The following is a 13,596-nucleotide window of genomic DNA, read 5'->3' as shown; positions in this document are numbered from 1 at the left end:
GCAGAATCCCTGTGATGGGCCTTATGTGCTTTGCTGTGGGGTGTGAGGAGGGCAGGGGACTGTTGAGGAGGGGGTGGCAAAACCTGATGTTCCAGGATGAGCACTGGGAGTGGGAGGGGGAGGGGAAGAGCCGAGGCAGAAAGCTGCTGGGACGGTTCGGTGTTGCCCATGGTGGGGCCAGCAGGGCAGGGCAGGGCCAGGGCTCCATGGCTGAGCTGACAAGGCCAGTGGCTATAGCTCACCTGGATTGTGTCTTGCAGGATCCTGGAGCTGCAGGACACAGGGGACCTGGATGTGCTCAAGCAGAAGTGGTGGCCGCACACGGGCCGCTGCGACCTCACCAGCCATACCAGCGCCCAGGCCGATGGCAAATCCCTCAAGCTGCACAGCTTCGCCGGGGTCTTCTGCATCCTGGCCATCGGCCTCCTCCTGGCCTGCCTGGTGGCTGCCCTGGAGTTGTGGTGGAACAGCAACCGGTGCCACCAGGAGACCCCCAAAGAGGTCTGTAGCCTGAGTCCTGCCTCTCCTTTCTGCAGCTTAGAGGCAGGAGACTCACACTGGGCCATTTGGAGGGCAGTTTTTCCCAGTTAGTGTTTACTTGAGTCATCTCGTCTGGAGACAGCAGTTTTTATATTGGAGCATTGCGTTATGATGTTATTTTGTGTTCGAAGCAAGAGAGAAGATGTAGGGGACGTTTTTATGCTTGAACAAAGTGCTGAGGTGCCAGCCATGGCCACTAAAGTCCTGTATTTATCTGTAGAGCAGATACAGCGTGGGCAGTGCCAGAGAGCCCTTCCCCACCCTGCCCCGCCCATGTGCCTCCACCCTGACCTGGAGAGACCACCTGTAGGGTAAGAGAGGAGCCCCATTCCTTCTTCCTTCCCGATTCTCTTTGACTTCTCACCAAGGGCCATGGGCGCTGCTCTCCCACGTGTAGAGGGGTCCCCATCCCTTCCTCCCTCTCTCCCTCTTCCTTGCAGGGCCCAGCCTTGCCCACGTCCTTCCTGGGCTCACCTAGCTTGGGGTGCACTGTCACTCTGTCCAGACTCCAGGCTCTGGGTACCTTCCTCCCCTGTGTGTGCACCGACCCCAGGCTGATCTGGCCTCGAAGCTTCCTTCTCATTGGGATTTTGTTCTTCTTCAAGCTCATATTTGTTTTCTTAAAGCCTTCACCAAGGTCTCTTTCTCCCAAGGGAGGGTGGCGAGGAGTGTCATTTGGGGATGATTCTCTACCGGCAGAAAGCTGCGCAGAGGCACCATCCCAGCCACGCCGCGTGTAGCGCTGTCACTTCCTGCCGTATATACCTCAGCGACATCTAAAATTGCACCTCTCCTGTTGGTGCAAACAGATGTCAGTCTCAAACAGGAAGCAGGAAAGCAACCAGCATCAAATCCAAAATCACTTCTGTTTTGTTTTCGTCTTTGCTGGAGGCCCAGGTAACACATGGCAGTTCATGAAATGGTTTCAGCGGTAGGGGATCAGTAGAGGATGGACCCACATGGCCGCCATCTCTGGCCAGGCCACACCCTCATTCTTCAACCTGTGGTGGTTCCTGGTGGGTTGGGGGTGAGGACAGTGACGGAGGACACCCTCGCTCCGGTCTGACTCCCCAGGCATTGGGCTCTCTGCAGTTACACTTTCTTTTCCTGGGAGGAGGGCAGTGCTTGACTCGGCGCATCTGAAATGTTCCTGGGACGTCCGTTTCCCTCTCCCGCCTTCTGTGTTCCTCCATGTAAGGGAAGGTGAGGCTGGGATCTACTACAGCCTTGGTGGCTCTCCTGTCACCCCTGGAGCTCAGGAGAGAAGGAAGAAATTTGAGGGAACCCTACTGAAAGGAACAGTTGATGATTCTGCCCTAAACTTCTTTGGCTACTGGAAAATTTTGTATGAAGAAGTCACCAGGAGGGACAGTGAATTATTCTGATGAGTAGTTAAGGAAGGGCCACAAGCATCTCCCCTCTCCAGCCCACTCATCACGACAGCCCCCTCCATGCCATGGCCAGGGCACCCTCCCCTGCTTGTCACCACCCAGGACCGTATGTACAGAGGCATCAGTGCGCAGCCAGAGTGTGGTGGTCCCAGAGCCACCCCGTAGGACCAGGGAGGACGGGTAGGACGGGAGAAACAGGCCCACTAGGTGACCCATGTTGCACCTGCTTCCCACATTGTTTATTGAGAGGTTTGTTTATTTCCATAAGTCTTTGGCCTGACTTCCTCTGTGCAAATGCCCCTTGGGTCAGGTAGATGAGTATCGCACTGTCACAAAGGTGCTATCCTGGGCAGGTGTGGACAGGATGGGAGCCTGGGGACACAGGCTCAGCCTCAGCCTCTAGCACATCCTCTGTGAGACTCACGCAGGGAGAAGTTGTCCTTTGGATTAGAGGTCTTGTCTGCTTTGTAGTCACGTCCCTCGGAACCCTTAGTGAGAGTTTCAGCCTGGACCACCCAGAGTTAATTGTCATGGTGTGTGTGTGTGTGTGTGTGTGTGTGTGTGTGTGTGTATGAGAGAGAGGGAGAGAGAGAGAGAGAGAGAGATTGTTGGAGAGACATGGACAGAAAGGCAGAAGTGAAACAGAGAAAGAGAGACAGGGGGACCAGGAGATGACCCAGCTGAGAGGAACAGCTCCTTCTTAGCCAATGAAACATCCCATCCTTTCTTCCATCTTCTGCATAAGTCCAAGATCTCAGGTATGAGAGGATAAACATGTTGATCTTACTTTCACAATGTGGGATTCCTGGCCCGGCCACGAGCCTGCTTCCAGACGGGAATGGGGATGCCTGGAGGGGCAGGTTGGAAAAGCACAGTGGTCCCTGTCCTCCAGCCCCTTTGGGTGTTGCTAAGCAGAATTGCAGGGAGATATTCCATCTTTTTCCTGTCTGTGTGGGTTTCTGGTTTTCAAATGAAATTTCCCCCTCCCTCCTTCCCCTTCTTCCTTTAATAAGCATGCCTGCGGGGACCCAGGCCTGCCCTCAGAGGCTTGATATCCAAAGTTCTCCCCCCAGCCAGGGCATGGTGGGGTCAGAGGGGTTGGGGTGCTGCTTAGTGAGGACTTCTTGGGACTTAGGGCCGTTGGGATCGAATGTTGAAGGATTGGTAATAATCCTGGAGCTGGAGATGAGATCGATCAGAAGTTGCATTTTGGGCGGGGTGAGCAGCATTGGGGGTAAACAAAGTCATCACGCCTCCTAGAGCCCTGGGGGCTGGAGTGTGGAAGGAAATGCTGGCAGAGACGGCCAGGGACGCGGACAGGACCTACTCCAAAGGGCTTAAATGCCAGGCCAAGGAGTTTGGACCTAATCATGTAGGGAATAGGAACCAGGAAAGGGGGTGAAACATCAGTATTTCAGAAGCACATCTTTAAAACCTTCAAAAAATGATGATGACATTTAATCCAGAACTGCTTGGTGTTACTGGTTGCCTGTGTTTTATGGAGCAGCATTTGCAATTAGGTGAGAGTGTCTGGTTAATCTTAGAATGCTGCATTTTGGGGCACTTGGCCGTATTTCTTAAGAGCCAAGAAACCCTGTCTTAGGGTGGAGCCAAGTTGTGTTTAATGGCTCGTTCTGGGATGTCTTCAGAGTTTAGACACCTACTTGAGGAAGAGTAGGAATGTGCATTCAACCCCTTAATATTCATGTGGATTTGAACTCATATTTTTTCTAAGGAACCAGATGATTATGTAGTTACCCAATGCAGGTGAGCACACCAAGCTCTGCACATGCAGTAAAGAGCCACCCGCTAGATTTATGGGGGATGTGGAGCCATTGCTCTGAGAATAAAATATTCATGAAATACAGATGAGAGCAGCAGAAATGGGAGATGGCATGAGGAGTGAGGGATGAATCATCCATCACTGGGCTGGGAGCTTGGAATTCTTTTTGCTTCCTGCCTTGCCTGCCCTCCCCTGGCCCTGTGTCCGTGTCAGACAGGAGCTGATAGAGACCAGCGTGGCCAGGAGGCCTCTCCGCTCTGGGCCGTGGGCCAGCATCTAGGCCCCAGACACTGCTCTCCATGGAAGAGTGGACCCGGCCCCCGCCCCTCCACACCTTTCCTTGCCTCTACTCCATTGACGCCTTCTTGAACTGCATATAAAGATTTTTCTCTCCTGCACTTTCCCCCTCTTCATTTACGCCAACCCAACAGTGTGGCACAGTGGATTCAACAAGGGAAGGTGTGTAAAGTGACTTAAGAAGGTATCTGGCCCAGAGATTGCCCGGTTAATGGTAGCCCAGGGACTACTCCCGCCCAAGGCCCTGAGGAATACAGGGAGGCAGAGCGCAGCTTAGGCCTCCTTCCCTGAGCCGGGCAGATCGCATGTTATCTTCTTGTCCCTCTTCAACAACATGCAAAGAAGGTGTCCCTACCCATGGAGAAAGGGGACTCAGAGTGGCAAGGGCAGAGCGGGGCTGTGAATGATGTGTCTCTTCTGTTCACCCGCTGCCTCCCAGATGCAGGCTTGTCAAAGGGCCAGGGCACCGGGCTTTCCACCGGGTGTGTGCATGAACATGTGTTCCTACATAGCGTTTTCCAGAGGGTTTGGGGAATGAAGGGTGTGACACAGTGTTCTTCCCTGGGCCAGGCTCCTGGCTGCTGGCTAGACATTTACATGCTCTGAACTGCAGTCTCTCTCTTGTGCAGAAACTGGGCCTGGCCTGACAGCTGAGCTGCTGAGATTGGACGGCTTGGCAGGAGGGTGAGGGTAGTGAGCATGTGTGTCTCACCCCTTGGCCCAGGGCCTTCCAGTAAGAAGGCACTGAACATTTATCATACACCACTGTCCATCTCAAAAGCAGCTCACTGGCAAAGCTGCCCCAGCCTGCCGCCGCCGGCTGCCTCCCTGGCCAGGTGTGATTCCACATGGCGGTAATTGTTTACCTGCCTGTCTCTGCATCGAGGCTGCCTGAGTCTCCTCACCTCTGCTTTCCCATCAATTTGCCCACTCTTCGCAATGGTGGAAGCTCTCGTTAAGGGGTGATGAATTTAATTGAAGTATTGAGCACCTTCTGTGTGCCAGGGATCAAGATGGATGCTTTACCAAGAACATTAGTTCATCTGGTAGCAGCAGCTCAAAAGTGTTTATTTAAATGAATGAACCAGTCTGGGCTCCGATAAAGAAAACGTTATTAATGTTAAACTGTTGTGTAATCATTACAGTTGGATCAATGGTTTTCAATTCTGGCTGCACATCAGAGGTCATTAATTCTGGAGCCTTTTAGAAGTACATTTGCTTGGGTCCCAAAGGGTCAAATTAGGGAGATCTGGGCTATATAATTTCTAAAATCTCCACTTGCACTTCTGATATCCTCCCAAGGAGGAAAACCACTGATTTCACCAACCTTCCAAGGTGAGGAGCTACTGGGAGTAATGGAATTTGAATAGCATGAGGGCCCTGTGGTGGGGGGAGGATGGATTCCTTGACACATTGGTGTAGTGGGGAAGAGCCCAGGTTTTGGACCCTGGGAGATGTGAGCTCTGGTCCTGATGCTCCACTCACTGTGGCATCGTGTGACCTTGAGCAAGTCACTTTAGCCCTAGCCTCAGCTCACTCTGTACATCTGCTGCTCCCACCTATGAGGTGAGGTGGTGTTGGTCCCCCTCTTATGCGGTCTGTGATTGAGCTGAGCAGAACTCCTTCTCCTGCTGCTTTGGGAAACTGTCCACCCTCTCCCTAGATCTCTGCACTGACTTAGCGTCCGGCTCCTTTGCTCTCACCTGGCCATTGCGCTCAGACTCCCAGCCTAGCCCGTTGGGGTCGGGCAAGTATTTGGAGCATCATTTAAGAAGATCATATTGGTGGCATCTCTCCCAGCCGTTGGGTCTCATTTACCACCTGGTTGATCTCAGTGTTAACAGGAGAATGCTGCCAACAGCCGTCCCCGTCAGGTGGGAAGTCTCTCATCTCTAGTTTTGTTCCTGCCTGACTTAAAGTAGGAGCTGTTGGACTCCAAACAAAGTCAGTTCTAATGAGTCCCACATGTCACAGGCTGTTACGGAGATGATAGTTTAGTTAATTACCGTTTTCCAATACACTGTATTATTTCCACGTTGGTGAACAGAGGCTTAATTACAGAACTTTATCTCTCTGCAAGACAATGCCTGGGAGAGGTTCCCCAGTAACCTCTGCTGATTCATGTATCGTCATGTTTAACACGGGGCGAGAAACGCAGAGCTGGAATGCGGCCGGATTCGTGGGTAAACACAGTCAGTGAATTTTGTGTCATATTCAGGGATGTTTGACTAGGTTAGTTACCTACGGTAAATTAATGAAGGCAGCAATAAGTTTCCAAGTCTCTTTCCACAGCTGTCATTACTTGGCTGAACACTGAACCTGGGGATAATGAGGCTGTAAACTGATGTAGTTCACAGTAAAAGAAAGCCCATTATTTGAATTTGCATAACATAATAGAATACAGCATTTTGCCTAAAAGATAGATAATTACTCAAATCACTCCTGCCTCTTTCCTTGAGTAGGCGGATTACTCCTGCCTCCTCTTTCCCTGGCTGGACTCGCAGAGGTGCAGCTAGACATCATTTTATGTGCACTAAATTTATGGCCCCAGACCATAAAAGAAGACTGTGCTTCCTGGGCTTCCAAACAAGGCAATCTTCTCCTGTCCCCTGCGTCTCACCTCTGCCCCCATAGGCAGTAGAAGGAGCAGGGAGCCAAGAGCACGCCTTGGGAGACTTAGCATCAGGCTGCGTTGTTTTTCCAGAACAGATAGGGAAGTATTTGCTATAATTGTACTAATTTTCTTGTCCAGTTAAACAGCTAACAGAGGAGGCTCGTGACTGCGCCTTCTCCCTGGGTTCGTGTTAGTGTTGCAGCTACCAGGCGTAATGGAATTTGAATAGAATGAAGTCCCACTGGTACGGGGAGGATAGAATTCTTGGCAGTCATTTGAGGTGGGAAGCTGTCCCTGGAAAGTTTGTTCATTTGGCGTGGACATTTTCTGTGCATCCTGACATGGAGAGGTTAAAGGCTAATGAGTCACTGCAATCAGGACTTGATTGGCACTGCTCGGCTTTGCAGTCCTTGGAGCTGCTTTCTTCTGTTCTTTATTGGAAGCAAGGAAAACCAATACATGGGTTAAAGAAACTATTTATTCAAGCTCTTCCTCTAGAAATACCGACTCGAAGGTAACTGGCCGTCTCCACACACGTCCTATTCGACGTGCTTTGGTATCACCCGAGCCTCTCCTTCCAGCTGCACGTGTTGTCGGGCGCCTGTGCCCTTCCACTTGCAGCCCACCACCCTCAGCCTCCTGTCCCCTGCACCTCAGTGGCGAAGGTGTCCAGCGCAGAGACCACCCTTGCTCACAGTTTCCTTCGGAGGACTTTCACTGGTCTGTCTTTGAGAATCTTTCCATATGTTTGTTTCGCCGGCATTAGGTAGGGAGGGTTCCTTTCTCTGCCCCCCACTTTCAACTTCCTGCCTCCCTGTGGCCTTCTTGGACAGGACGTTAACCTTCGCCTCTCTCCAAATTCTGGCAAAATGAGGAGCAGCTGCTGAACACCTAGCCTGGCCCGGCACTCAATTGGCTCTTAACAAAAGGCCAGGCCCTCTCTTCTACCTGCCTGAATCCAGAGTGAGTGTAGCTGCAACCAAGACACTTGTTCCCCACTTTGAACTAGTCCACTCTTAATCTTTATTTCTTTCCATCCCTAAACAGGTCCTTAAAGTCTTACAGGGAAGGTAGAAGTGAGGAAAAGGCAAGGTTGTGCAACTAACTAGTTCCTCCAATGAGCCCCAAGAACACCTGCTCATAAGTTTTCCTTCCATGGAAATGACAGTCTGCCGCTGAGGACGCCTGGCTTGTCCAGCCTTCTTCAAGCTTTGCTGGCTGCAAAGAGAAGGGAAGGTTATATTATTAAACCCTAAAAGTATCTGAAATTCTCTCTGGACTTCTCCAGCTTCCAGGGTCTCTGGTACCAGCCTTTGGCCTTTCATACACTTTGAGATGAAAATGCCCTGTAGATACAAATCTTTACCGGAATGGTTGTGGCCCTGACTCTGGCTGATGCAGATGAAGGAGCTGTATCAGGGCTCATAGCAGCACTGAGGAGGCTGGGGATTCAGGCTTGGTGATGGACAGGTGTCAGGGTTTGTCCAGAAACCTAGGACCCAGGCACCAAGACCATGGCCGTGGACAAGAAAGTTTGATGGGCCACTGCTGCTGGAACAGATGAAGCACCAGCCATTTTCTGTCTCTTTTTCTCTTTGTTCAGGATTCAGATTTAATCCTACTGCCCTTGTTTGGGTCATGATTCTGTTTCTTGGCTAGGTAGGCAGGTCACCTGCCAAACTGTTACCCCGCAGGAATAGTAATTCCCTAAAAGCAAATAAACTACGGACTTCTTTAGGAAGAAGTCCAAGCCACTAATGCCCAATAGAATAGTTATAAAACACATGCAAAAATGAAAACAGATAAAACACACGAAAAGGGGCAAAGTTACCCGGAGCTGACTTAACCGTGGTGTAAGGTAATTAGGAAAAGAACTTGAATCTGGTTTATTACATATTTTACAAACTTTTGAAGGAGTCAGTGAAAGCATTGTGTGAACGATATTTAGCCACCCAGAGTAGAGGCGTGGTATTCTCCAGCCACTTCCCTCAATTTCACCCCTGACACTTGCCACTCAGAGGTGCCCTCAGCTCAGAGAGGGGCTCTCAGCACCAGTGGGCTGGGCCCTGCTTGTGTGGGGCTTCAGATCAGTGGGATCTTGGCTCTGCCTCTGAGGCTGTGCCAGTGGTTCCTGCTCTCCTCCCCACCTGTGACACAGAGCCACATCCCATAGTCTGCTCCTCCCTCAATCCAGCCGGCTCCCCTGTGCTCAGATGTCCTCCTGCCCAGAATGAGTTCTCCATTGTCTTATGGGTGCTGTCAGTTTTCTTGTCCTGGGAAGGTTTCTGGGAATGACGGCAGGTGTTCCTCCAGAAACCAAGCTCTGTGTGCCAGCCATGAACTCACAAAGGTGTAGAAAGAACAGTGGTCCCACCTTCTCCATGCCCGGGGGCACTGTGCCAAGGTGTGAATTGCAGAGCACTTCACCTTCTTGCCTGAGAAACTCTGGGTTCAGCCTTCATGGGGGTGAGCCCTGTGGCTGGTGCCTTCATCTGGGGGACTCATGGCCATCATTCAGGTGACCTCCTCCTAGAGAAAATCCTCTCCCACCAGCCGCATGGGAGCTCAAAGCGTTCACTGGAACGGCCCTTCACCTCACATGGTTCTTTCTTTTCCTTATGAAATCATATTCAGGGCTTCTAAATTTCTTGGTATTTTTCATTACCTTACATGGTTGACGGGGTAGGTTCCTTTCTCCAATATGTGACAGCAACATCAGACTGCCCATGGGGTTGCGTCTTAGGGCTGAGCTTTGATGCTATATTTGTCTTGGAGTCTGACCTGAGGGAGGGACGAACTACGGGCATCCCCATGCTGGACACGGCGGCAGCCACGCTGCCTACAGCAGGACTGCAGCTTCAGCCTCACCAGGAGCTTACACGGCTCCTCTGCTGGGCACCTGGTCCTGTGTCCCACTTCACTGGGGGGAAACCAAGGAAGGAGATGACATCTTCCTTCTTGATTTATTCTGACGTTGTAGGCAAATCATAAAGTATTTGGAAGGAATATTCTGTTTTATTTTCTTTCTTAAGCAAATAAATAAATGAACAAAGCAAACGATTTCCTTTGATGCCACCCATCATGGTGAGGTAGGGTGGGGTGTGAGGATGGCCCACTTAGGCAGCCTCAAACCCCCATGACACAGGAGTCAGCTGACCTGGGGAAGTCCCTTTCTTCCCTCCCCATCCGTCCTCCCCACCCTGACACCCATGCCCCATTAGCTTCCAGATAGGGACGTGTCCCCTTCCCTGCATATCTGGAGAGATGATCACAGGTGAGGTAGGACTAGCTCCTGCTCCAGGCTCCTGGGCTGCCTCTAACACTCTGGGGCTTGTCACTCTCAGGAGGTCACTGGACCTTCCCAACCCAAGCCTCCTTTTGAGGAAGGTGGCAATGATCACCCCGAGTCTTTTCAGACTTGTGACTCAAAGAGCTAATGCACAGGGCATGCCAGGGGCTCAAGGCCCAGTCCCTGTAGTCCCATGGGACTCTTTTTTTCCCTTCTGTTTCTGTCAGCTCTTCAAAGCATCTTGTCCCAAAGGTCACCTCGGGTGTGCGGAGGCAGGATGCAGCCAGGCCTGCTGGCAGGGCCTTTGCTACGGGGCTTAGGTCCTAGCCTGTGGCTTCCCCGAACAACTGCGAGCTAGCCCTGCCATTGAGGGGCGGCGGGAGCATTGGGGGGATTCAGGGTGCTCACCCACAGTCCCACAAGCTGAACAGGCCTGGGGGCTTCAGACAGCCAGAGTTTGTGGCAAGCCAGCCTGGGCCCACCATTCGGGGTTGACCTGACCTCTCCGTACTCTCCCTCCAGGACAAAGAGGTGAATCTGGAGCAGGTCCACCGGCGCATGAACAGCCTGATGGATGAAGACATTGCTCACAAGCAGATTTCCCCCGCGTCCATCGAGCTCTCGGCCCTGGAGATGGGGGGCCTGGCCCCCAGCCAGGCCTTGGAGCCGACGCGGGAGTACCAGAACACCCAGCTGTCGGTCAGCACCTTCCTGCCGGAGCAGAGCAGCCACGCCACGAGCCGGACACTCTCGTCAGGGCCCAGCAGCAACCTGCCGCTGCCGCTGAGCAGCTCGGCCACCATGCCCTCCATGCAGTGCAAACACAGGTCGCCCAATGGGGGGCTGTTCCGGCAGAGCCCGGTGAAGACCCCCATCCCCATGTCCTTCCAGCCCGTGCCTGGAGGCGTCCTTCCAGAGGCTCTGGACACCTCCCACGGCACCTCCATCTGACCGCGCCGCCTGCCCATCCGCCCGCCCGCCCACCCACCCGACCAGCAGAGCTTTTTAATACAGGAAAATGACAACACAGACCACACACACACACACACACACACACACACACACACACACACAGACTCTTTCATTTTTCTTGTACATATGTGTAAATAATGACAGAATGGAGTGGGGTAAAAGTGTATTTTGAATATTCCCAATTTTCGAAGTCAGTAAAAAAAAACACAAAAACTGTATGAATGACTTTGTAAATTTTGTTCTATATGAATAAAAAGGCAAATTACTTGTGATCATTCTGAAGTGCCAAAGGAGCCCCCGTTCCCGGGCTTTTCTGAGGGCAGGAAGGGTGACCAGATAAGGAGCCCCTTCCCGCTGGGGGAGAAGGAAGATGAGCCCCACGTGCCGTCTGCTGCCTTGTCCCACGGCTTCCTGACCCCTTCCTTTGTTCCTGGTCCCCCCATTCTCCTTGGTCCACTCAGATAGATAAAGAGCGAGTCTGGCGCCGGCGTGGGCTGGCCGGTTGGGTCGCTGTGCTGTAGGGTGATCAGCTGCTCCTGGTAGCCTGGGACTGCAGAGGTGTCCTGGACAGTCCTGGGCAATCCAGGATGAGACGGTGACCTCACTGTGTGTCACAGTGTACTGTAGTGCGCACCTGCCCCATGGGTCTGAGAGAAGCTGCCCATATTGAGGTAACAGTCTCTGAGGGCCAATGTGGTCTAGTGTCATCCTGTTGGCCTCGTTTTTTTACTTTCTTTCCCAAATTAGAAGAATCAACGAGCGATAGAATAAGGGGGAGGAGGGCAGGCCCCATTACTGCCTCAGGGAGGCTGGGCAGAGGTGGGCTCGGCCTGGTGGAAGGTCCATGGGACAGAGAGATGTGAGGTGTGGCTGGTTGTGTGGCCCAGTGTGGCAGTGGGACAAGTAGCCAGCTAGGGGAAGACTCTTCCCTTGGATTTGGGCCTGTGGTCGCGAGTGAGAGAGAAAAGCGTGGTCACAGATGCAGAAGTAAAGGTGTTGCTGTTTCAAGTTAAAGGATCTTGTTGGAAGAAGTTGGGGGAGTTGTCCCAGTTGAGTGGCCTAGTTGATGGGGAGAGAAAGGGGACACTTCTTGTTCAGGTAGGAAAAGGCCTTGGCCCTTAGGAGAGAAACGTGACTTTGTGTGATGTGAAACAGCTAACTCCCACCCCCATCCCCCAGGGAAGTTGCTTGTGGCCCCAAAAGCAAAGGCATGTCCCTGGGCTGAGAATCCTGCAGGCATTCTGCCAGACAGCCCCCTGGAAACCCTCTCTCCACATTTTACCACGTTCTTCAGACCAGGAGTCCTCAAGCAGCGATCCGGCCCCAAAGCGAGGACCTTCTCCACTGAGAGATCCTATATCCTCTGCAATTCCCAGGCCTATCCCTGTGCTGGTAGACCTGCTGGGAAACCCAGTGTCATAAGGTTAGGACAACCTGACAGCCCCACCTTCGGCCAGTGCCCTTTCTGGGGCAACTACACTGTAGAGCCAGGAAAGAGCCATCAGGAGTGGAACTGGAGGAATCCAAGTTGTATCACTTCTGTTGCTCTCCGAAAGGCAAAACTGATTCTGTCGGGTTGGAGCATGCAGCCCTTGCTGGCACAGAGGCGCTGGGACTCCCACCTCTGCCCCAGCAGCACTCAGGGAGCTGAGAGCCTGGTGTGTGGTCGTGGAGAAATACAAAGCCCTATTGATCGCCGCTCCTACCACCTTGTAGAGTTACTTGAGAGAGGTATTTATGAGGGTGATAACTAGCCCAGGATTGATTTCTTTCCTAAAGTCCTGAGTGACATGATTGAGCAGTAAGAATGGCCACATCACACAGTCAGCTAAAAGCACCCTGGGGAAGAGAGTGTTTATAATTATGTTATTTATCTCTGGATGCTGAGAACGGCCTGATGTTCGTGCTACCGAGGCAATCCATTGACATCTTACCAATCATAACATGTAGACCTTGGAACCAGGCGTGCCTGGTGTTCTGCCATCACCCTGAAAAAGAGCAGGCTTTGTTTTCCATCGGCACTTTGGGGGCCCTGCCCTGGATGGTCAATTCTTCATATATATCTCTCTATTTTTTTAATCAAACTCTGGTTTCATTGCCTTATCTCACACCTAAGTCTGCTTTGTTTTCCCTTGAGATGACCTGTCTTCTGGGTATAGCACGTTGTCTTCTTGGATGCCTTTGCTTAGAACGGGTGCCAGGGAGAAGAAAGAAAGAGATGGAGTTTGAGACTGTGTGTGTGTGTGTGTGTGTGTGTGTGTGTGTGTGTGAGAGAGAGAGAATGAGAGAGAGAGAGAGAGAGAGAGAGAGACAGCATCTTCTAGGGGAAAGTATTCTGCTTATACAAATCCTCAACTCTTCATGGTATTATTCTTCACCATGTTTATGTTATTTTTTTTAAATTTTCTACCCTTGGTGTGAGGGGAAATGATTGATATTAAAGCAAGTTCTCTAGGAAAAAAAAAAATCTTCCCAACTCAGATTTCTGTGTCAGCTCAGAATGTATCCTTTTTTCATGCTTTGCTCTTTGGATTTATAACTCTGTTTAGACTATTCCATACATTTTAGGTATATTTTGTGCCTTCAGACACTGCAAATAATAATCAGCATTTGGATTAAAGTTGTTTAATAATAAATCTTGTCTTTGCTCCCTACGCTCTTATTCTCTGGGATGGAGAAATGCTGTCTGCTCGTTTCTAGGCAAGCTGAG

At 51.5% G+C, this 13,596-nt stretch overlaps 1 protein-coding gene across 1 annotated transcript in view; it reads left to right on the top strand.

Moving 5' to 3' along the window:
• Positions 1-11,173, top strand: part of LOC105813375 (glutamate receptor ionotropic, delta-1) — a 547,286-nt gene extending 536,113 nt beyond the window's left edge. Inside the window, exons 13-14 of the mRNA XM_012648023.1 lie at positions 261-501; positions 10,437-11,173. Of these exons, the coding sequence (XP_012503477.1) occupies positions 261-501; positions 10,437-10,865 (670 nt within the window). The 3' untranslated portion in view covers positions 10,866-11,173. The remainder of the gene's footprint in view (positions 1-260; positions 502-10,436) is intronic.
• Positions 11,174-13,596: the final 2,423 nt, after the last annotated feature.

This window comes from Propithecus coquereli, unplaced genomic scaffold (assembly GCF_000956105.1).
Source record: "Propithecus coquereli isolate 6110/MARCELLA unplaced genomic scaffold, Pcoq_1.0 Scaffold109, whole genome shotgun sequence".
Classification (NCBI taxonomy): Eukaryota; Metazoa; Chordata; class Mammalia; order Primates; family Indriidae; genus Propithecus; species Propithecus coquereli.
Note: the sequence above shows the minus strand (reverse complement) of the source record. Positions and strands in the feature narration are given on the sequence as shown.